The 24,664-nt window shown below is 41.7% G+C and overlaps 4 protein-coding genes and 3 pseudogenes across 4 annotated transcripts; 3 read left to right on the top strand and 4 right to left on the bottom strand.

Annotated features, from left to right (window-relative positions):
• Positions 1-74: 74 nt before the first annotated feature.
• LOC146377039 (uncharacterized) lies at positions 75-4,547 on the bottom strand. Its single transcript, XM_084944212.1, has 6 exons — positions 2,483-4,547; positions 2,290-2,361; positions 2,072-2,190; positions 1,928-1,988; positions 1,743-1,837; positions 75-1,306 (listed from the first exon to the last, which is right to left on the bottom strand). The coding sequence occupies exons 1-6, from the start codon at positions 2,516-2,518 to the stop codon at positions 325-327; spliced, it is 1,365 nt and encodes a 454-aa protein (XP_084800338.1). The 5' UTR covers positions 2,519-4,547; the 3' UTR covers positions 75-324.
• On the top strand, positions 3,617-4,506 carry LOC146377040 (uncharacterized; annotated as a pseudogene).
• A 1,012-nt stretch (positions 4,548-5,559) lies between the features above and the next one.
• Positions 5,560-8,171, bottom strand: LOC146377038 (uncharacterized). Its single transcript, XM_084944213.1, has 6 exons — positions 7,968-8,171; positions 7,775-7,846; positions 7,557-7,675; positions 7,413-7,473; positions 7,228-7,322; positions 5,560-6,791 (listed from the first exon to the last, which is right to left on the bottom strand). The coding sequence occupies exons 1-6, from the start codon at positions 8,001-8,003 to the stop codon at positions 5,810-5,812; spliced, it is 1,365 nt and encodes a 454-aa protein (XP_084800339.1). The 5' UTR covers positions 8,004-8,171; the 3' UTR covers positions 5,560-5,809.
• A 502-nt stretch (positions 8,172-8,673) lies between these two features.
• On the top strand, positions 8,674-10,247 carry LOC146377037 (uncharacterized; annotated as a pseudogene).
• A 798-nt stretch (positions 10,248-11,045) lies between these two features.
• LOC146377036 (uncharacterized) lies at positions 11,046-14,377 on the bottom strand. Its single transcript, XM_084944811.1, has 6 exons — positions 13,652-14,377; positions 13,459-13,530; positions 13,241-13,359; positions 13,097-13,157; positions 12,912-13,006; positions 11,046-12,475 (listed from the first exon to the last, which is right to left on the bottom strand). The coding sequence occupies exons 1-6, from the start codon at positions 13,685-13,687 to the stop codon at positions 11,296-11,298; spliced, it is 1,563 nt and encodes a 520-aa protein (XP_084800937.1). The 5' UTR covers positions 13,688-14,377; the 3' UTR covers positions 11,046-11,295.
• LOC146377035 (uncharacterized) lies at positions 14,358-15,886 on the top strand (annotated as a pseudogene).
• Positions 15,887-16,728: 842 nt separating this feature from the next.
• On the bottom strand, positions 16,729-23,277 carry LOC146377034 (uncharacterized). The gene is made up of 6 exons (XM_084944821.1): positions 19,137-23,277; positions 18,944-19,015; positions 18,726-18,844; positions 18,582-18,642; positions 18,397-18,491; positions 16,729-17,960 (listed from the first exon to the last, which is right to left on the bottom strand). Exons 1-6 carry the CDS (start codon positions 19,170-19,172, stop codon positions 16,979-16,981), a joined length of 1,365 nt encoding a protein of 454 aa, XP_084800947.1. The 5' UTR covers positions 19,173-23,277; the 3' UTR covers positions 16,729-16,978.
• Between the last annotated feature and the right edge of the window lie 1,387 nt (positions 23,278-24,664).

Below are 24,664 nucleotides of genomic sequence, written 5' to 3'. Positions count from 1 at the left end.
GTTTATGAAGTTTCTGTCATGGTGTGCTGTGACAGGCAGGTAGCAGGACCCAAACACAGGACTCTTACGTGGAATGAAACTTGAATCAGCAGCTTTTATTGCTGGAAACTCAGGTGGACTCAAGAAACTAAAAACTAAGAAACAAGAACTAGGAAAACAAATCAGGAACTATGAACAAGAATTAAGTAAAGAACACGAAGGAGAAAAAACACCCAGCCCACTGAAAACTAAAGAAACCCCCAAAAACATGAACAACAATCATCAAGGAACATATTTACATATTTACAGTTACTGCAACACCAATACTGGGTCACAGCTTCAGTGTCAGTCGGTGACTTTTTGTCTGCAACAGCAGCAGAACAGACTTCTCAGTCTTTTGAAGAAGCCCTTTTTCTTCTTCTTGATGTCACGGTCTTTGGACTTCATGCTGGCTTCAGGTTCAGGAAAAGGTTCCTCTTGGGGAACATCAGGAACTGGCCCAATTTCTGAACAAGATCCTTTGATCTTATGATCTTCGCCTTCAACACAGCATTTGGACTCGGCATAGGGTTCCTCACAGGGAACGTCGGGCTCTGGAACACTTTCTGACAGAGCTCCTTCGATCGTAAGGTCTTGAGTACTCAGACTGGATGCCCTTTCAGAAAGAAGTTCCTCACAGGGAACGTCAGGCTCTGGCACACTTTCTGACAGAGCTCCTTCGATCGTAAGGTCTTGAGTACTCAGACTAGATGCCCTTTCAGAAAGAAGTTCCTCACAGGGAACGTCAGGCTCTGGAACACTTTCTGACAGAGCTCCTTCGGCTGGTGGAACATTTGCCATTGAAAGGCCGTCAGAGGAGCGCTCTCCATTTGTGCTCTTCACATCAGGACTTGAAGGGGGCTCAAAGATTTCACAAATCCGGATCCTTGCTACATCAGCAATGGTCTTCAGCAACACTGGCGCAAAGTTTGCAACTTTGATAGACAGAATTTCTTCAGGAAATTTCTGTCTAATCTCCGTCAGGATGCTGTCGACCATATCGTCTCGGATGGAGCGGGTGAAGGTGGCCTGTGTTTCCATCGCCGTGAGGCTCTTGGAGACACGATCTAAAGTGGCCTTGGTGACACTTGTGGAGAGGATACTTAGACTCTGGGAGGCCATGTTTAGGAGGGGACGAGGAGGAAGCTCCCAGAAGCCCTGGAGAACGCGGGGAACTACCTCGATCACGACCTCCTGCGCGGTGAGCAGTTTGCTGTTATGCTGTTCCTGCTGCTTCTCTTTCAGGATTTCAACGTAATCCTTCACCACGCTGAGGAGTTTAGGTGCTCTGTAGAAAAACATGATAAGAGTTATCTGTTAAACATATTCAAAGCATCATTTAAATATTGAAACACTGTAGCTGGACTGTTAACCCTGTAACCACCTTTGTATCATACATGAGTTTCTGAGACCTCGATCTCATCAACATGATCAATACTTGCTATAATTTCTAAATGTTGTGGACAAAACTCTTTTTTTAGTCTAAAATTAACATTGTCGTTAACAAAAAGTTGCCAAAAACACCCAGTGTATCAAATGTGATACAAAAAATAAATACATAATAAAAGTAAATGATACACAACATGACATAGCAAAGAACTAATTTGTGGCTTTTGTTTAAAGGGTTAATAAACATCTCAGCTCCAAAGAATCTGAATTTTCTGGCTGTTTTTTGATGGGTTGGGTCTTACAGGGTTAATAACTGTATATTACATGTGACTCACTGAAATTTAGGAGGTACGGCCTCTGGGAACTGAAGAAGCATCCTGGCTTCAAATTCAACGTCCCTCATTTTATTGCTGACGTTCACCGCCCACACCTGAAACAGAAAACACATTTACAGCGCGCTTATGTTTAAAGGTTATGTGCACATAATGAGAAAAAAGTCTTGTGGGTTTTCTCGTCTTACCAGCCTTAGAAGAGGTTTGGCTTCCTCTTCTTCAAAATCCTCTAATTCAAACTCCCACAGCCTTCAAAAGAAAGCAAAGCAGAGGTTTTCTCTCAGCATTTACACGTCATCACAAACAGACTTTCAGGTGTGACAGTAACTCACTGCTCTCTGAGTGTCTCCCTGCTCTTCTCCACCAAAAGATCTCTCAGATCTTCAGCAGTGAGGTTCGGTGGAATTAGATCTTCCTGCTGAAGTCTGAGAAACTCCGTCATAATCGCAATCTAAAAGTAAAGGAGACATTTAATCACCACCACTCTCAGGTCCTCAGAAATTACCTGATATTTTCTGTCAGCTTTGGTTTGCATGAATCTGGGTCTAACCTGAGTCCTGTAGCCCGGAAGATGCCAGCAGATCTTTACAGCAGTTTCATAAATCGGTGTGTTGAACAACACCTGTCAAAGAAATAGCAATTTAGTCATTGTTACTTAAAATGATTCTCAGTTTGTCAACTTTTAAAACGACATCAAATTCTTCAAATTATTGAAATGCAGTAAAAGCAAAAACGTCACATACCCTGATAGGTTTATAGATTCCTTGACTTGATTCCATTTTGACGTTTTCAAATCACAGTCGGGAAGAAAAACTTTAACTGCTCTCCAACGATGGCGTACGGGGGGATCTGGACCTGAAAATGCTCTCAGCTCGGTGGTCTCGCACAGATGAGCTCTTTTGACAGTCTGATGTTTATTTATGAAAGCAGAATTTCTTGAGCAGTCACCATGGAAACTTGATGCAGCTTCATGTTGTTAAGTTAAAAGTAAACACTGTGTATTTTCACTACATTCCACTAAACTTATCGTATAAGTAAATAAAGTGTGGGTTAGGTCCCTCCTGTGAAAAGAGCCACACAAACCGATGGATCAGAAAAGACAAAGTCAGCCTACAGCATGCCTTTTCATATTATGTGCCTGCTTATCTCCATTTCTTTACAGTAGATGGGAACTTTTGCAGTAAAGCAATGGCTTACAAAACAGTGGACTGTGGACTAATGCAGACATCTGAAGCCTGACAGCAGCTGGTATATACACAGCTTTGGATAAACTGGCCCTTTAAACAGCCCAGAGGAAGAAGAGACTCTGCGTTATCAGTGGAGCCCAAAGCACAATAATAATAATACTATTAATATTATTTTTATAGCAATAATACCCCAAATAATTAAGTCATTAATTACACATTCGTCATGCTTCACAGGAGGTCAGGAGTGAGCGATGAACGTGATGCTACATTAGAGTCTGTCCTATGAGTTCAGCAGGAGGAGGTGAACCCACAGCTGGGACCAGTTCTCTAGTGGGTTCAGTATCATACTTGTGTTCATCCTGGTCTGAACCTGGTCAGAAGAACTGACTTCACTTTTGAAAATTCAATACTTAGAAAAGGTAACCCCAAACAGTCTACAACGGCTGTTTTCTGTCCACCAAAGCAAATTTGATTGAAGAGGTTTTTGTACCTTCACTTTTCTATACAGTATATCACATCACCATATCAAGTGTACAGGGTATTGCAGGGTGCTAATGCTCCTTTTGCAGCCAAAGTGGTAGTTTCTGTGAAACATACCATGATTACTTATATTGAAGTACAGTGTTGTACAGTGGATGATACAGTATATACAGTAAAGTACTGTAAGAAAATAAGCAAAGCGATGACAGTATGTGGTTGTATTTCTCTAGAATGACTCGAAGACCTTCTGGGGCAGGACGCCAACGCCTGTTCACACAACAGCAGGAACTCGCCGTTGTGGACCTAGTGAGGGCAGACAATGCCATCCGTCTCCACCAGCTACGAAAGCAAATACTTGCAGACAGGCAAGTGTTCAACAACATAAACCATGTGAGCATCACCACCATCAGACGCATCTTGGGACAACACAGCATCACCATGAAGCAGCTCTACAGAGTCCCATTTGAGAGGAACAGTGACAGGGTCAAAGGACTTCGAGCTGAATATGTACGGGTACGTGTAACTGTCCTTTACATGGACAACACAGTATTGGTGAAATCCAGTAGCAGCTGAATATGTACCATATCAGTACCACATGGATCCATCCTGAGAGCTACACAGGTACCTGTGTGATGGGTGAGGGTCCTGTATGTGTAGCACTGTAGTGCAGTAATATGTTCTCTTTGTTTTACAGAGAATCTTGGCCATGGATGGAGCTGCACAGCCTCATGAATTCATTTTCATTGATGAAGCTGGATTCGACCTGTGCGAAACAAAACGACGGGGTCGTAATGTAATTGGCCAAAGGGCAATTGTGCACGTCCCAGGGCAGCGCGGGGGAAATATCACATTGTGTGCCGCCATAAGCCTTCGAGGGCTTCTGCATCATCATGCAAAACTAGGTCCATACAATAGCCAACACATACTCACATTTCTAGATGCTCTCCATGATATAGTTGTACAGAACAGAGCAGATCAGCCCAGGTTTGTGGTGATATGGGATCATGTCAGTTTCCATCGGGCTGCTCTGGTCCAGGCCTGGTTCTCCAACCACAACCAACTTGAAGTGGTATACTTGCCCCCTTACTCACCATTTTTAAACCCTATAGAGGATTTTTTTTAGGCTTGGAGATGGCGTGTATCTGACCGCCAACCACATGCCCGCATGCCTCTTCTGCAGGCAATGGAACAGGCCTGCGGCGACAGTCAGGTGACAGCAATCCATGGATGGTTTCGACATGCAAGAGGATATTTTCCCCGGTGCCCAGCGGGAGAAGACACTGCTTGCGATGTCGATGAGGTCCTGTGGCCAGACCCCAACAGACGGCGGGATCCATGAGCCCACGTATGCACAATTGTCATGATTTTTTGTGTGTACAGTATAGTGTTTTTTCTATTACTGTGTTATGTTTGTTTTTTTGCTTTATCTGAATTCATGGTGCTGCAGTGTACAATATTGAGTAGGCCTATTTGCTTTTTTGGTTGTTTGTGTCTCCTGAAAATATGCCTTCTGAATAAACAATGACAATCAAAGACTGCAGTGTTTTATATAAAGTAGACTAGTGTGTTCCCCCTGATCTGCATATGATGCAAGTATGTGTCATTTTGTCAACAGAGTTACATTTTGACAGAGGAATGTTAGGTTTTGACAGCAGAGTTTCAGTTTGGCACAGATGTGAATGCTATATTTTGTTGTGTCATGTTTACTTGTGTTTAGAGTTTTGGCACAATGAGCGAACTTTTGCAAAATGTGTTCAAGCAACGGGCAAAAACTGTAACATGTTTTTCACCAAAGATTTCAGCAATTATAAAAATTCAACTCAAACTATTCAGCTATTAGCATTCACACTGCATTTTCTACAGGAAATACATTTTATATACCAGTTTCAGTTCAAATTGCATTAAAAATAATAAATAATTGTATTAAAAATAATTATGAAAAATAATACCATCAATATGTTACTGCACTACACTTACTGGACTTGTGGAAGTATTTTGAGAACCATAAGAGATTCTTACAAATGTTTGAAAGAAAAAAATCTTTAACATGGCTGGAGACTCGTGTAGAAATATGAATGAGTTTATGAAGTTTCTGTCATGGTGTGCTGTGACAGGCAGGTAGCAGGACCCAAACACAGGACTCTTACGTGGAATGAAACTTGAATCAGCAGCTTTTATTGCTGGAAACTCAGGTGGACTCAAGAAACTAAAAACTAAGAAACAAGAACTAGGAAAACAAATCAGGAACTATGAACAAGAATTAAGTAAAGAACACGAAGGAGAAAAAACACCCAGCCCACTGAAAACTAAAGAAACCCCCAAAAACATGAACAACAATCATCAAGGAACATATTTACATATTTACAGTTACTGCAACACCAATACTGGGTCACAGCTTCAGTGTCAGTCGGTGACTTTTTGTCTGCAACAGCAGCAGAACAGACTTCTCAGTCTTTTGAAGAAGCCCTTTTTCTTCTTCTTGATGTGACGGTCTTTGGACTTCATGCTGGCTTCAGGTTCAGGAAAAGGTTCCTCTTGGGGAACATCAGGAACTGGCCCAATTTCTGAACAAGATCCTTTGATCTTATGATCTTCGCCTTCAACACAGCATTTGGACTCGGCATAGGGTTCCTCACAGGGAACGTCGGGCTCTGGAACACTTTCTGACAGAGCTCCTTCTATCGTAAGGTCTTGAGTACTCAGACTGGATGCCCTTTCAGAAAGAAGTTCCTCACAGGGAACGTCAGGCTCTGGAACACTTTCTGACAGAGCTCCTTCGATCGTAAGGTCTTGAGTACTCAGACTGGATGCCCTTTCAGAAAGAAGTTCCTCACAGGGAACGTCAGGCTCTGGAACACTTTCTGACAGAGCTCCTTCGGCTGGTGGAACATTTGCCATTGAAAGGCCGTCAGAGGAGCGCTCTCCATTTGTGCTCTTCACATCAGGACTTGAAGGGGGCTCAAAGATTTCACAAATCCGGATCCTTGCTACATCAGCAATGGTCTTCAGCAACACTGGCGCAAAGTTTGCAACTTTGATAGACAGAATTTCTTCAGGAAATTTCTGTCTAATCTCCGTCAGGATGCTGTCGACCATATCGTCTCGGATGGAGCGGGTGAAGGTGGCCTGTGTTTCCATCGCCGTGAGGCTCTTGGAGACACGATCTAAAGTGGCCTTGGTGACACTTGTGGAGAGGATACTTAGACTCTGGGAGGCCATGTTTAGGAGGGGACGAGGAGGAAGCTCCCAGAAGCCCTGGAGAACGCGGGGAACTACCTCGATCACGACCTCCTGCGCGGTGAGCAGTTTGCTGTTATGCTGTTCCTGCTGCTTCTCTTTCAGGATTTCAACGTAATCCTTCACCACGCTGAGGAGTTTAGGTGCTCTGTAGAAAAACATGATAAGAGTTTTCTGTTAAACATATTCAAAGCATCATTTAAATATTGAAACACTGTAGCTGGACTGTTAACCCTGTAACCACCTTTGTATCATACATGAGTTTCTGAGACCTCGATCTCATCAACATGATCAATACTTGCTATAATTTCTAAATGTTGTGGACAAAACTCTTTTTTTAGTCTAACATTAACATTGCCGTTAACAAAAAGTTGCCAAAAACACCCAGTGTATCAAATGTGATACAAAAAATAAATACATAATAAAAGTAAATCATACACAACATGACATAGCAAAGAACTAATTTGTGGCTTTTGTTTAAAGGGTTAATAAACATCTCAGCTCCAAAGAATCTGAATTTTCTGGCTGTTTTTTGATGGGTTGGGTCTTACGGGGTTAATAACTGTATATTACATGTGACTCACTGAAATTTAGGAGGTACGGCCTCTGGGAACTGAAGAAGCATCCTGGCTTCAAATTCAACGTCCCTCATTTTATTGCTGACGTTCACCGCCCACACCTGAAACAGAAAACACATTTACAGCGCGCTTATGTTTAAAGGTTATGTGCACATAATGAGAAAAAAGTCTTGTGGGTTTTCTCGTCTTACCAGCCTTAGAAGAGGTTTGGCTTCCTCTTCTTCAAAATCCTCTAATTCAAACTCCCACAGCCTTCAAAAGAAAGCAAAGCAGAGGTTTTCTCTCAGCATTTACACGTCATCACAAACAGACTTTCAGGTGTGACAGTAACTCACTGCTCTCTGAGTGTCTCCCTGCTCTTCTCCACCAAAAGATCTCTCAGATCTTCAGCAGTGAGGTTCGGTGGAATTAGATCTTCCTGCTGAAGTCTGAGAAACTCCGTCATAATCGCAATCTAAAAGTAAAGGAGACATTTAATCACCACCACTCTCAGGTCCTCAGAAATGACCTGATATTTTCTGTCAGCTTTGGTTTGCATGAATCTGGGTCTAACCTGAGTCCTGTAGCCCGGAAGATGCCAGCAGATCTTTACAGCAGTTTCATAAATCGGTGTGTTGAACAACACCTGTCAAAGAAATAGCAATTTAGTCATTGTTACTTAAAATGATTCTCAGTTTGTCAACTTTTAAAACGACATCAAATTCTTCAAATTATTGAAATGCAGTAAAAGCAAAAACGTCACATACCCTGATAGGTTTATAGATTCCTTGACTTGATTCCATTTCGACGTTTTCAAATCACAGTCGGGAAGAAAAACTTTAACTGCTCTCCAACGATGGCGTACGGGGGGATCTGGACCTGAAAATGCTCTCAGCTCGGTGGTCTCGCACAGATGAGCTCTTTTGACAGTCTGATGTTTATTTATGAAAGCAGAATTTCTTGAGCAGTCACCATGGAAACCTGATGCAGCTTCATGTTGTTAAATTAAAAGTAAACACTGTGTATTTTCACTACATTCCACTAAACTTATCGTATAAGTAAATAAAGTGTGGGTTAGGTCCCTCCTGTGAAAAGAGCCACACAAACCGATGGATCAGAAAAGACAAAGTCAGCCTACAGCATGCCTTTTCATATTATGTGCCTGCTTATCTCCATTTCTTTACAGTAGATGGGAACTTTTGCAGTAAAGCAATGGCTTACAAAACAGTGGACTGTGGACTAATGCAGACATCTGAAGCCTGACAGCAGCTGGTATATACACAGCTTTGGATAAACTGGCCCTTTAAACAGCCCAGAGGAAGAAGAGACTCTGCGTTATCAGTGGAGCCCAAAGCACAATAATAATAATACTATTAATATTATTTTTATAGCAATAATACCCCAAATAATTAAGTCATTAATTACACATTCGTCATGCTTCACAGGAGGTCAGGAGTGAGCGATGAACGTGATGCTACATTAGAGTCTGTCCTATGAGTTCAGCAGGAGGAGGTGAACCCACAGCTGGGACCAGTTCTCTAGTGGGTTCAGTATCATACTTGTGTTCATCCTGGTCTGAACCTGGTCAGAAGAACTGACTTCACTTTTGAAAATTCAATACTTAGAAAAGGTAACCCCAAACAGTCTACAACGGCTGTTTTCTGTCCACCAAAGCAAATTTGATTGAAGAGGTTTTTGTACCTTCACTTTTCTATACAGTATATCACATCACCATATCAAGTGTACAGGGTATTGCAGGGTGCTAATGCTCCTTTTGCAGCCAAAGTGGTAGTTTCTGTGAAACATACCATGATTACTTATATTGAAGTACAGTGTTGTACAGTGGATGATACAGTATATACAGTAAAGTACTGTAAGAAAATAAGCAAAGCGATGACAGTATGTGGTTGTATTTCTCTAGAATGACTCGAAGACCTTCTGGGGCAGGACGCCAACGCCTGTTCACACAACAGCAGGAACTCGCCGTTGTGGACCTAGTGAGGGCAGACAATGCCATCCGTCTCCACCAGCTACGAAAGCAAATACTTGCAGACAGGCAAGTGTTCAACAACATAAACCATGTGAGCATCACCACCATCAGACGCATCTTGGGACAACACAGCATCACCATGAAGCAGCTCTACAGAGTCCCATTTGAGAGGAACAGTGACAGGGTCAAAGGACTTCGAGCTGAATATGTACGGGTACGTGTAACTGTCCTTTACATGGACAACACAGTATTGGTGAAATCCAGTAGCAGCTGAATATGTACCATATCAGTACCACATGGATCCATCCTGAGAGCTACACAGGTACCTGTGTGATGGGTGAGGGTCCTGTATGTGTAGCACTGTAGTGCAGTAATATGTTCTCTTTGTTTTACAGAGAATCTTGGCCATGGATGGAGCTGCACAGCCTCATGAATTCATTTTCATTGATGAAGCTGGATTCGACCTGTGCGAAACAAAACGACGGGGTCGTAATGTAATTGGCCAAAGGGCAATTGTGCACGTCCCAGGGCAGCGCGGGGGAAATATCACATTGTGTGCCGCCATAAGCCTTCGAGGGCTTCTGCATCATCATGCAAAACTAGGTCCATACAATAGCCAACACATACTCACATTTCTAGATGCTCTCCATGATATAGTTGTACAGAACAGAGCAGATCAGCCCAGGTTTGTGGTGATATGGGATCATGTCAGTTTCCATCGGGCTGCTCTGGTCCAGGCCTGGTTCTCCAACCACAACCAACTTGAAGTGGTATACTTGCCCCCTTACTCACCATTTTTAAACCCTATAGAGGATTTTTTTTAGGCTTGGAGATGGCGTGTATCTGACCGCCAACCACATGCCCGCATGCCTCTTCTGCAGGCAATGGAACAGGCCTGCGGCGACAGTCAGGTGACAGCAATCCATGGATGGTTTCGACATGCAAGAGGATATTTTCCCCGGTGCCCAGCGGGAGAAGACACTGCTTGCGATGTCGATGAGGTCCTGTGGCCAGACCCCAACAGACGGCGGGATCCATGAGCCCACGTATGCACAATTGTCATGATTTTTTGTGTGCACAGTATAGTGTTTTTTCTATTACTGTGTTATGTTTGTTTTTTTGCTTGATCTGAATTCATGGTGCTGCAGTGTACAATATTGAGTAGGCCTATTTGCTTTTTTGGTTGTTTGTGTCTCCTGAAAATATGCCTTCTGAATAAACAATGACAATCAAAGACTGCAGTGTTTTATATAAAGTAGACTAGTGTGTTCCCCCTGATCTGCATATGATGCAAGTATGTGTCATTTTGTCAACAGAGTTACATTTTGACAGAGGAATGTTAGGTTTTGACAGCAGAGTTTCAGTTTGGCACAGATGTGAATGGTATATTTTGTTGTGTCATGTTTACTTGTGTTTAGAGTTTTGGCACAATGAGCGAAGTTTTGCAAAATGTGTTCAAGCAACGGGCAAAAACTGTAACATGTTTTTCCACCAAAGATTTCAGCAATTATAAAAATTCAACTCAAACTATTCAGCTATTAGCATTCACACTGCATTTTCTACAGGAAATACATTTTATATACCAGTTTCAGTTCAAATTGCATTAAAAATAATAAATAATTGTATTAAAAATAATTATGAAAAATAATACCATCAATATGTTACTGCACTACACTTACTGGACTTGTGGAAGTATTTTGAGAACCATAAGAGATTCTTACAAATGTTTGAAAGAAAAAAATCTTTAACATAGCTGGAGACTCGTGTAGAAATATGAATGAGTTTATGAAGTTTCTGTCATGGTGTGCTGTGACAGGCAGGTAGCAGGACCCAAACACAGGACTCTTACGTGGAATGAAACTTGAATCAGCAGCTTTTATTGCTGGAAACTCAGGTGGACTCAAGAAACTAAAAACTAAGAAACAAGAACTAGGAAAACAAATCAGGAACTATGAACAAGAATTAAGTAAAGAACACGAAGGAGAAAAAACACCCAGCCCACTGAAAACTAAAGAAACCCCCAAAAACATGAACAACAATCATCAAGGAACATATTTACATATTTACAGTTACTGCAACACCAATACTGGGTCACAGCTTCAGTGTCAGTCGGTGACTTTTTGTCTGCAACAGCAGCAGAACAGACTTCTCAGTCTTTTGAAGAAGCCCTTTTTCTTCTTCTTGATGTCACGGTCTTTGGACTTCATGCTGGCTTCAGGTTCAGGAAAAGGTTCCTCTTGGGGAACATCAGGAACTGGCCCAATTTCTGAACAAGATCCTTTGATCTTATGATCTTCGCCTTCAACACAGCATTTGGACTCGGCATAGGGTTCCTCACAGGGAACGTCGGGCTCTGGAACACTTTCTGACAGAGCTCCTTCGATCGTAAGGTCTTGAGTACTCAGACTGGATGCCCTTTCAGAAAGAAGTTCCTCACAGGGAACGTCAGGCTCTGGCACACTTTCTGACAGAGCTCCTTCGATCGTAAGGTCTTGAGTACTCAGACTGGATGCCCTTTCAGAAAGAAGTTCCTCACAGGGAACGTCAGGCTCTGGAACACTTTCTGACAGAGCTCCTTCGATCGTAAGGTCTTGAGTACTCAGACTGGATGCCCTTTCAGAAAGAAGTTCCTCACAGGGAACGTCGGGCTCTGGAACACTTTCTGACAGAGCTCCTTCGATCGTAAGGTCTTGAGTACTCAGACTGGATGCCCTTTCAGAAAGAAGTTCCTCACAGGGAACGTCAGGCTCTGGCACACTTTCTGACAGAGCTCCTTCGGCTGGTGGAACATTTGCCATTGAAAGGCCGTCAGAGGAGCGCTCTCCATTTGTGCTCTTCACATCAGGACTTGAAGGGGGCTCAAAGATTTCACAAATCCGGATCCTTGCTACATCAGCAATGGTCTTCAGCAACACTGGCGCAAAGTTTGCAACTTTGATAGACAGAATTTCTTCAGGAAATTTCTGTCTAATCTCCGTCAGGATGCTGTCGACCATATCGTCTCGGATGGAGCGGGTGAAGGTGGCCTGTGTTTCCATCGCCGTGAGACTCTTGGAGACACGATCTAAAGTGGCCTTGGTGACACTTGTGGAGAGGATACTTAGACTCTGGGAGGCCATGTTTAGGAGGGGACGAGGAGGAAGCTCCCAGAAGCCCTGGAGAACGCGGGGAACTACCTCGATCACGACCTCCTGCGCGGTGAGCAGTTTGCTGTTATGCTGTTCCTGCTGCTTCTCTTTCAGGATTTCAACGTAATCCTTCACCACGCTGAGGAGTTTAGGTGCTCTGTAGAAAAACATGATAAGAGTTTTCTGTTAAACATATTCAAAGCATCATTTAAATATTGAAACACTGTAGCTGGACTGTTAACCCTGTAACCACCTTTGTATCATACATGAGTTTCTGAGACCTCGATCTCATCAACATGATCAATACTTGCTATAATTTCTAAATGTTGTGGACAAAACTCTTTTTTTAGTCTAAAATTAACATTGTCGTTAACAAAAAGTTGCCAAAAACACCCAGTGTATCAAATGTGATACAAAAAATAAATACATAATAAAAGTAAATCATACACAACATGACATAGCAAAGAACTAATTTGTGGCTTTTGTTTAAAGGGTTAATAAACATCTCAGCTCCAAAGAATCTGAATTTTCTGGCTCTTTTTTGATGGGTTGGGTCTTACAGGGTTAATAACTGTATATTACATGTGACTCACTGAAATTTAGGAGGTACGGCCTCTGGGAACTGAAGAAGCATCCTGGCTTCAAATTCAACGTCCCTCATTTTATTGCTGACGTTCACCGCCCACACCTGAAACAGAAAACACATTTACAGCGCGCTTATGTTTAAAGGTTATGTGCACATAATGAGAAAAAAGTCTTGTGGGTTTTCTCGTCTTACCAGCCTTAGAAGAGGTTTGGCTTCCTCTTCTTCAAAATCCTCTAATTCAAACTCCCACAGCCTTCAAAAGAAAGCAAAGCAGAGGTTTTCTCTCAGCATTTACACGTCATCACAAACAGACTTTCAGGTGTGACAGTAACTCACTGCTCTCTGAGTGTCTCCCTGCTCTTCTCCACCAAAAGATCTCTCAGATCTTCAGCAGTGAGGTTCGGTGGAATTAGATCTTCCTGCTGAAGTCTGAGAAACTCCGTCATAATCGCAATCTAAAAGTAAAGGAGACATTTAATCACCACCACTCTCAGGTCCTCAGAAATGACCTGATATTTTCTGTCAGCTTTGGTTTGCATGAATCTGGGTCTAACCTGAGTCCTGTAGCCCGGAAGATGCCAGCAGATCTTTACAGCAGTTTCATAAATCGGTGTGTTGAACAACACCTGTCAAAGAAATAGCAATTTAGTCATTGTTACTTAAAATGATTCTCAGTTTGTCAACTTTTAAAACGACATCAAATTCTTCAAATTATTGAAATGCAGTAAAAGCAAAAACGTCACATACCCTGATAGGTTTATAGATTCCTTGACTTGATTCCATTTCGACGTTTTCAAATCACAGTCGGGAAGAAAAACTTTAACTGCTCTCCAACGATGGCGTACGGGGGGATCTGGACCTGAAAATGCTCTCAGCTCGGTGGTCTCGCACAGATGAGCTCTTTTGACAGTCTGATGTTTATTTATGAAAGCAGAATTTCTTGAGCAGTCACCATGGAAACTTGATGCAGCTTCATGTTGTTAAGTTAAAAGTAAACACTGTGTATTTTCACTACATTCCACTAAACTTATCGTATAAGTAAATAAAGTGTGGGTTAGGTCCCTCCTGTGAAAAGAGCCACACAAACCGATGGATCAGAAAAGACAAAGTCAGCCTACAGCATGCCTTTTCATATTATGTGCCTGCTTATCTCCATTTCTTTACAGTAGATGGGAACTTTTGCAGTAAAGCAATGGCTTACAAAACAGTGGACTGTGGACTAATGCAGACATCTGAAGCCTGACAGCAGCTGGTATATACACAGCTTTGGATAAACTGGCCCTTTAAACAGCCCAGAGGAAGAAGAGACTCTGCGTTATCAGTGGAGCCCAAAGCACAATAATAACAATACTATTAATATTATTTTTATAGCAATAATACCCCAAATAATTAAGTCATTAATTACACATTCGTCATGCTTCACAGGAGGTCAGGAGTGAGCGATGAACGTGATGCTACATTAGAGTCTGTCCTATGAGTTCAGCAGGAGGAGGTGAACCCACAGCTGGGACCAGTTCTCTAGTGGGTTCAGTATCATACTTGTGTTCATCCTGGTCTGAACCTGGTCAGAAGAACTGACTTCACTTTTGAAAATTCAATACTTAGAAAAGGTAACCCCAAACAGTCTACAACGGCTGTTTTCTGTCCACCAAAGCAAATTTGATTGAAGAGGTTTTTGTACCTTCACTTTTCTATACAGTATATCACATCACCATATCAAGTGTACAGGGTATTGCAGGGTGCTAATGCTCCTTTTGCAGCCAAAGTGGTAGTTTCTGTGAAACATACCATGATTACTTATATTGAAGTACAGTGTTGTACAGTGGATGATACAGTATATACAGTAAAGTACTGTAAGAAAATAAGCAAAGCGATGACAGTATGTGGTTGTATTTCTCTAGAATGACTCGAAGACCTTCTGGGGCAGGACGCCAACGCCTGTTCACACAACAGCAGGAACTCGCCGTTGTGGACCTAGTGAGGGCAGACAATGCCATCCGTCTCCACCAGCTACGAAAGCAAATACTTGCAGACAGGCAAGTGTTCAACAACATAAACCATGTGAGCATCACCACCATCAGACGCATCTTGGGACAACACAGCATCACCATGAAGCAGCTCTACAGAGTCCCATTTGAGAGGAACAGTGACAGGGTCAAAGGACTTCGAGCTGAATATGTACGGGTACGTGTAACTGTCCTTTACATGGACAATACAGTATTGGTGAAATCCAGTAGCAGCTGAATATGTACCATATCAGTACCACATGGATCCATCCTGAGAGCTACACAGGTACCTGTGTGATGGGTGAGGGTCCTGTATGTGTAGCACTGTAGTGCAGTAATATGTTCTCTTTGTTTTACAGAGAATCTTGGCCATGGATGGAGCTGCACAGCCTCATGAATTCATTTTCATTGATGAAGCTGGATTCGACCTGTGCGAAACAAAACGACGGGGTCGTAATGTAATTGGCCAAAGGGCAATTGTGCACGTCCCAGGGCAGCGCGGGGGAAATATCACATTGTGTGCCGCCATAAGCCTTCGAGGGCTTCTGCATCATCATGCAAAACTAGGTCCATACAATAGCCAACACATACTCACATTTCTAGATGCTCTCCATGATATAGTTGTACAGAACAGAGCAGATCAGCCCAGGTTTGTGGTGATATGGGATCATGTCAGTTTCCATCGGGCTGCTCTGCTCCAGGCCTGGTTCTCCAACCACAACCAACTTGAAGTGGTATACTTGCCCCCTTACTCACCATTTTTAAACCCTATAAAGGATTTTTTTAGGCTTGGAGATGGCGTGTATATGACCGCCAACCACATGCCCGCATTACTCTTCTGCAGGCAATGGAACAGGCCTGCGGCGACAGTCAGGTGACAGCAATCCATGGATGGTTTCGACATGCAAGAGGATATTTTCCCCGGTGCCCAGCGGGAGAAGACACTGCTTGCGATGTCGATGAGGTCCTGTGGCCAGACCCCAACAGATGGCGGGATCCATGAGCCCACGTATGCACAATTGTCATGATTTTTTGTGTGTACAGTATAGTGTTTTTTCTATTACTGTGTTATGTTTGTTTTTTTGCTTTATCTGAATTCATGGTGCTGCAGTGTACAATATTGAGTAGGCCTATTTGCTTTTTTGGTTGTTTGTGTCTCCTGAAAATATGCCTTCTGAATAAACAATGACAATCAAAGACTGCAGTGTTTTATATAAAGTAGACTAGTGTGTTCCCCCTGATCTGCATATGATGCAAGTATGTGTCATTTTGTCAACAGAGTTACATTTTGACAGAGGAATGTTAGGTTTTGACAGCAGAGTTTCAGTTTGGCACAGATGTGAATGCTATATTTTGTTGTGTCATGTTTACTTGTGTTTAGAGTTTTGGCACAATGAGCGAACTTTTGCAAAATGTGTTCAAGCAACGGGCAAAAACTGTAACATGTTTTTCCACCAAAGATTTCAGCAATTATAAAAATTCAACTCAAACTATTCAGCTATTAGAATTCACACTGCATTTTCTACAGGAAATACATTTTATATACCAGTTTCAGTTCAAATTGCATTAAAAATAATAAATAATTGTATTAAAAATAATTATGAAAAATAATACCATCAATATGTTACTGCACTACACTTACTGGACTTGTGGAAGTATTTTGAGAACCATAAGAGATTCTTACAAATGTTTGAAAGAAAAAAATCTTTAACATAGCTGGAGACTCGTGTAGAAATATGAATGAGTTTATGAAGTTTCTGTCATGGTGTGCTGTGACAGGCAGGTAGCAGGACCCAAACACAGGACTCTTACGTGGAATGAAACTTGAATCAGCAGCTTTTATTGCTGGAAACTCAGGTGGACTCAAGAAACTAAAAACTAAGAAACAAGAACTAGGAAAACAAATCAGGAACTATGAACAAGAATTAAGTAAAGAACACGAAGGAGAAAAAACACCCAGCCCACTGAAAACTAAAGAAACCCCCAAAAACATGAACAACAATCATCAAGGAACATATTTACATATTTACAGTTACTGCAACACCAATACTGGGTCACAGCTTCAGTGTCAGTCGGTGACTTTTTGTCTGCAACAGCAGCAGAACAGACTTCTCAGTCTTTTGAAGAAGCCCTTTTTCTTCTTCTTGATGTGACGGTCTTTGGACTTCATGCTGGCTTCAGGTTCAGGAAAAGGTTCCTCTTGGGGAACATCAGGAACTGGCCCAATTTCTGAACAAGATCCTTTGATCTTATGATCTTCGCCTTCAACACAGCATTTGGACTCGGCATAGGGTTCCTCACAGGGAACGTCGGGCTCTGGAACACTTTCTGACAGAGCTCCTTCGATCGTAAGGTCTTGAGTACTCAGACTGGATGCCCTTTCAGAAAGAAGTTCCTCACAGGGAACGTCGGGCTCTGGAACACTTTCTGACAGAGCTCCTTCGATCGTAAGGTCTTGAGTACTCAGACTGGATGCCCTTTCAGAAAGAAGTTCCTCACAGGGAACGTCAGGCTCTGGAACACTTTCTGACAGAGCTCCTTCGGCTGGTGGAACATTTGCCATTGAAAGGCCGTCAGAGGAGCGCTCTCCATTTGTGCTCTTCACATCAGGACTTGAAGGGGGCTCAAAGATTTCACAAATCCGGATCCTTGCTACATCAGCAATGGTCTTCAGCAACACTGGCGCAAAGTTTGCAACTTTGATAGACAGAATTTCTTCAGGAAATTTCTGTCTAATCTCCGTCAGGATGCTGTCGACCATATCGTCTCGGATGGAGCGGGTGAAGGTGGCCTGTGTTTCCATCGCCGTGAGGCTCTTGGAGACACGATCTAAAGTGGCCTTGGTGACACTTGTGGAGAGGATACTTAGACTCTGGGAGGCCATGTTTAGGAGGGGACGAGGAGGAAGCTCCCAGAAGCCCTGGAGAACGCGGGGAACTACCTCGATCACGACCTCCTGCGCGGTGAGCAGTTTGCTGTTATGCTGTTCCTGCTGCTTCTCTTTCAGGATTTCAACGTAATCCTTCACCACGCTGAGGAGTTTAGGTGCTCTGTAGAAAAACATGATAAGAGTTTTCTGTTAAACATATTCAAAGCATCATTTAAATATTGAAACACTGTAGCTGGACTGTTAACCCTGTAACCACCTTTGTATCATACATGAGTTTCTGAGACCTCGATCTCATCAACATGATCAATACTTGCTATAATTTCTAAATGTTGTGGACAAAACTCTTTTTTTAGTCTAAAATTAACATTGCCGTTAACAAAAAGTTGCCAAAAACACCCAGTGTATCAAATGTGATACAAAAAATAAATACATAATAAAAGTAAATGATACACAACATGACATAGCAAAGAACTAATTTGTGGCTTTTGTTTAAAGGGTTAATAAACATCTCAGCTCCAAAGAATCTGAATTTTCTGGCTGTTTTTTGATGGGTTGGGTCTTACAGGGTTAATAACTGTATATTACATGTGACTCACTGAAATTTAGGAGGTACGGCCTCTGGGAACTGAAGAAGCATCCTGGCTTCAAATTCAACGTCCCTCATTTTATTGCTGACGTTCACCGCCCACACCTGAAACAGAAAACACATTTACAGCGCGCTTATGTTTAAAGGTTATGTGAACATAATGAGAAAAAAGTCTTGTGGGTTTTCTCGTCTTACCAGCCTTAGAAGAGGTTTGGCTTCCTCTTCTTCAAAATCCTCTAATTCAAACTCCCACAGCCTTCAAAAGAAAGCAAAGCAGAGGTTTTCTCTCAGCATTTACACGTCATCACAAACAGACTTTCAGGTGTGACAGTAACTCACTGCTCTCTGAGTGTCTCCCTGCTCTTCTCCACCAAAAGATCTCTCAGATCTTCAGCAGTGAGGTTCGGTGGAATTAGATCTTCCTGCTGAAGTCTGAGAAACTCCGTCATAATCGCAATCTAAAAGTAAAGGAGACATTTAATCACCACCACTCTCAGGTCCTCAGAAATGACCTGATATTTTCTGTCAGCTTTGGTTTGCATGAATCTGGGTCTAACCTGAGTCCTGTAGCCCGGAAGATGCCAGCAGATCTTTACAGCAGTTTCATAAATCGGTGTGTTGAACAACACCTGTCAAAGAAATAGCAATTTAGTCATTGTTACTTAAAATGATTCTCAGTTTGTCAACTTTTAAAACGACATCAAATTCTTCAAATTATTGAAATGCAGTAAAAGCAAAAACGTCACATACCCTGATAGGTTTATAGATTCCTTGACTTGATTCCATTTCGACGTTTTCAAATCACAGTCGGGAAGAAAAACTTTAACTGCTCTCCAACGATGGCGTACGGGGGGATCTGGACCTGAAAATGCTCTCAGCTCGGTGGTCTCGCACAGATGAGCTCTTTTGACAGTCTGATGTTTATTTATGAAAGCAGAATTTCTTGAGCAGTCACCATGGAAACTTGATGCAGCTTCATGTTGTTAAGTTAAAAGTAAACACTGTGTATTTTCACTACATTCCACTAAACTTATCGTATAAGTAAATAAAGTGTGGGTTAGGTCCCTCCTGTGAAAAGAGCCACACAAACCGATGGATCAGAAAAGACAAAGTCAGCCTACAGCATGCCTTTTCATATTATGTGCCTGCTTATCTCCATTTCTTTACAGTAGATGGGAACTTTTGCAGTAAAGCAATGGCTTACAAAACAGTGGACTGTGGACTAATGCAGACATCTGAAGCCTGACAGCAGCTGGTATATACACAGCTTTGGATAAACTGGCCCTTTAAACAGCCCAGAGGAAGAAGAGACCTCTGCGTTATCAGTGGAGCCCAAAGCACAATAATAATAATACTATTAATATTATTTTTATAGCAATAATACCCCAAATAATTAAGTCATTAATTACACATTCGTCATGCTTCACAGGAGGTCAGGAGTGAGCGATGAACGTGATGCTACATTAGAGTCTGTCCTATGAGTTCAGCAGGAGGAGGTGAACCCACAGCTGGGACCAGTTCTCTAGTGGGTTCAGTATCATACTTGTGTTCATCCTGGTCTGAACCTGGTCAGAAGAACTGACTTCACTTTTGAAAATTCAATACTTAGAAAAGGTAACCCCAAACAGTCTACAACGGCTGTTTTCTGTCCACCAAAGCAAATTTGATTGAAGAGGTTTTTGTACCTTCACTTCTCCAAAAAGCAAATAAAGAGAATAAACAAAGATTTACTGAACGACCGTCAGAATTACCAGAGCTAACGTAGATCGCTTTATGCTCTTGAGTCAGGAGGGATAAGAAAAGTGACTGCACTGACTGCAATCTGCCGTCTACTGACATCTAATGGAGAGATTTATACACGTGATAACTTTAATGATGCTTGAAAATAGGCCAGGATCTGCACTGCTTCAGCCTGAGCCTGTTCAGTCAGCACAGTCTGTGTAATATGAGAATAATAATAAATATGACTTTTCCTTCCTCTTCCATAAAAAAGGATGCTGCTCCATACTTACCTTTTTAGAGACTTTTATGTTGTTTGGCAGGATAATGGCATCACACTGAAGTTTAGGTGTTCAAAATACACAATGACTGATTTTCATGTCAACGACTAAGTAAATATTCTGATGAAGAGCCACTAAAGGAAGTTTTTGGAGTAACTCTCAGCAGCAATGTGGACATGAAATAGTTGGTAGACGTGTCATTAACCCTATGAGAAAAGGGTTCACTCAAAACTACTTGTTGTTCAACTGTGAAAAATTGGCAGAAATTTTAAAAACGCACGAAAGAACAGCCAGCAGATACACACAATTAGAAATATGGGCACATATGGAAACACAAATGCACAGAGACACACAGGATGTCAGTCAACCACTCTGAATATTCAATTTGAATCTTCCTGGTTTTATGGATTCCCCTCGAACGAATGGCCATAATTTCCTAACCGTAGGGGCTAGAGCGGTCATTCTTAGACCGTTCTGTTCAGAGGAGATGGGGGAATCTTCAAGTGTTGATAGTTCATAATTAAAATATGAATTATTAAAGATATATGGCTTATAATGCACCATAACTGAGTAGAGGTGAACTGCCTTGACTTGCCCTCAAACAACAGTTTGTAAGTCTAAATCTATTTGGAGCATCGATATCATTCTTTCACTGTCAGATACAGCAGGCTTTGGTGAACAGTTAAGGAAATATTTTCAGGTCTCAGGCACATTTCATACATTGTGCTCTGCAGACAGGCACACGGACCTTTCAGGTCTACAAAAAGTTTAAAACAGGTGTGTTTTTATCAACTCATTGTTGCAGAATCACAGCGATTCATTAAAAACATCTGCAGAAGTTGCAAACTTGTGATTCATGTCATAAGTTATGATACACTGCTCTCCCCTACATAAGCTGCTTTTATAGATTAAAAGTATCAGCAATACTGGCCATACATTTACTTGGTATCACATCTATACCACAATCTGCAGTACTGCACATCACTAAGATCACAGTGGACAGATTCTGTCTCTCAGCTATGCTGGGAACGTCTGTGTTTCCCGGGATCAGCTGTTGCAGATTGTTGGTGCATGGAGGGCTGGGGCCTCTTCTGCCCCCCCTAACGGAGACCACGTAGGTAGTCGGAGGCTGTAAGACAGCGGCTCTCTGGAGAAATCTGATATCTCAGGAGGATGACAGGATTCAACCAGAGAAGCTGCTTCATTATAAAGTCTGTGGTTTATAACTGAAATCTATGATACACATAAACACCCATCCGTGCACTTAAGTAGTGAGTGAGTATTCACTCCAGTGATGACCTGTGAGAAAGAAACTGCACACACAGCGATCGGGCGTTATCAGTGACCATAAGATTATTATTGCCAAGCAAGGACCTGCAGCTCGAGCAGGCTGAAGAAATCCTTTAATGCTGATCCAGGCTTCACAGCTCGTGGGTTTGGATTTTATTTTTGCAAGTGTAGAAATGAGAAATCTAAGAAACAAAACAGCAGAAGTCATGTATGAAACACAACACAGTTAACATGTGAAGCACTTAAAAGAAAACACAAATAAAACACTTCCAGTGAGGTGTGGCGATTTAAACATTGCCTGTACTGCTCAGCAGTTGTAATGGCATCAAGAATATCTGCACATAGTTCATAATTACAATTAGAATTAACATTTCTTTCACTAAACTCAATGATCTTCCTCAAAGTCACTCATTATAGAGCGACATCACTATTTTAAACACAGATGCTCTGATGTAGTAGGTCCAAATACAGGATGGTGGGTCACCAACCCTCCTGCTCCAACATGGTAGGAAAATTATACGGTAGAAAATGTTTATATTTATAACAACGTGAAATTTCTGCTTTAAATACTTTTATATATGTTTTTAAAATGGTCCCTCCACCCACTTTGTCCTTTTTCAGACACTGAAATCGGAGGAAATGTTCCAAAAATGTGCTGACTTCAAAGTGAATGATGCCGATCTTTGTTTCCATAGCACAGATTTGTCTGAGACATCATCGAGTTTCAGCCTGTGCCTCTAAGGAGCATCCAGTGTCCTGTTCATTGTCCATTTCTATCATAATGCACGCACTGTGGTTAAATACTGAATAACAATGTTCTTCCAATTTACGTTTTTCCCACAGAGTTCAGAGGTGGACTCAATACTATTAATAACAGACAATCATAGGGTCCTGCTGTCCACACTGTTATAGTTCTTACAAAAATACAGGCTGGAATATATGGATAGGAGCAGCTAAGAGAAGAAGAAATGTGCTGAAATTGTCAGAAAGGAGATTTATTTGTTTCCACTTTACATGTGTGTGAGCAGCACAGCAAACACAGTGAAGCCAGTTAACCTCAAAGTCCACCAGTCACAGTGGACACAGAACAAAGCATCGACTTTCATTACATTCTGTTTGGGTGACCATCAAACTTTGTTGTGATTTAACATTGACTGAAATCTTTTTTACGCACACACATCTTTTTTACAAGTACAAAATATTTATGACCACATTTTGAGCCCATACGCCTGCTGTTTGAATGGAGCACAGCGCAGTCCTGTCCTCTGTTTGCTCTTTGTCAGCTCACATCTCCAAAAAGTCCTCACAATCATAAATGTCCCGCAGAGCTGTGATCAGGATCCTCCCTCAGAGGGACACTCACCTGTCCTGTGCAGCTTGATTTCGGGTTTCCAGGTGATATCCAGCAGTCTGCGCTGACGGTCGATCTCTTCCTCGTACTGGACGATCGTTTTTTCAAACTCCAAGAATATTTGTTCAGCAGCAGCAGTTAGTCGCTCGTTGATAAACTCTCTCAGATACTGAACTGGAGGCATTGTTACTGCCATGGCTCTCTCACGCTCGGCTCTCACGCTGGAACAACCAAACTGCCGGCTTTTAAAAATGTTTACTTCCGCTTCGTGTCCCGCTCTGAAGTTCCGGCAGGAGGAGGATGTGTAAATTCTTTGTTCCGCTTGGAATAAACGTCCTTCTTTCTTTCTAAAACCCATTTAAATGTACCAAACAGAGCCATAAATACATAAACAGCGTGTTATAAATAATAAAGGAGAGAAAATGAAAAGAAAAGGACTCATTCAGGTTTTTATCCATAATGAATCATATCCATTCTATTACTGATCATTCATATACTCAACACCAAAAAGTCTGACGTGAATGAATACTAACACACGGCTTTATAATATTTTATTGCTTGATGTAGGTCTAGAATAAATGAGGAATTACACATGCTGTTCCTTAAATGTGTTTGTGGCGTGCTCAGAGTCTTCATTGGTGGAAATCATTTGTAAAAAGTTCAAAACATAATGTCTAGATTTGAAAATGCAAACGCACAGCTCTTTGTGCCAAAGTTAATGAGATATGATGATGATTAAAGCATGTCCTGTTATGGAAATGTGAAATAAATCCACACAGACACAAACAGGTTTGAGTTAGCTTCACTCAGGGCACAAAGAGCAGCACAGAGCGTGGCAACAAGCTGACAGTCATGTATACTGTAGAGATGGGCCCAGCACAGTGTCAGAGTGCACTCACAACATTTCTGCCGGTACAAGAAAAGAGTCCCCATGCTAAATCAAAATTGTTCTTCATGTGAAACAGAAAGTCAATCTCATAATTTTGACTTAGTATGTATTTTTTTTATTTTAGTGCTGGAAATAGGACTTCTATAGACTGAGATGGTTAGGGAAAGAATACTAAGGCAGGTCACAGAATCTGATTGGTCACAGATTTTGGTGCAACTTAGAACATAATATGTATTTGCATATTGATACTGGGTTTTGTGGAGGGTGTTTCTATTCCTGTGCAAAATGTGTATTCATGAGAGATTTTTGAAGTCGGTTTTGCTGTTGAGAACACAATCAGGCATATAACATGGTGCAGACTGTCCAAGACAGCTACCCAGGAATTTTCTGTGCTGAATAAATGACAATATTTTGGTGAATGTCTTGTTTAGATATCTGGAAAAACTTCATCGGATCACAAGCAAAGACCTCCTGGGGACAAATTTGTGCCTGGCCTGCTGAAACTGTACCGGTCTAAGAAGGGAGCTCTTGGTGAATGACCTCCTGGATGAACTTGATGAACAGGTGAGTGCTCCTTTACCTGACATTTTTAGAAGAGAGTCTACTTTTCTCATAACAGAAACAGAAAAAAATGTTGGCTTCAGCCAAAACACATCAATGGACATGTCAGTAAAAACGAATGTCATCAGTCATTACTTTGTTTTTATTTGGCGATATTTTATTTAATTTGTAAAAAGAAAGTCAAATT

This window comes from Perissodus microlepis, chromosome 11 (genome assembly GCF_051167445.1).
Source record: "Perissodus microlepis isolate ML-2025 ecotype Zambia chromosome 11, ASM5116744v1, whole genome shotgun sequence".
Taxonomy (NCBI): domain Eukaryota; kingdom Metazoa; phylum Chordata; class Actinopteri; order Cichliformes; family Cichlidae; genus Perissodus; species Perissodus microlepis.
Note: the sequence above shows the minus strand (reverse complement) of the source record. Positions and strands in the feature narration are given on the sequence as shown.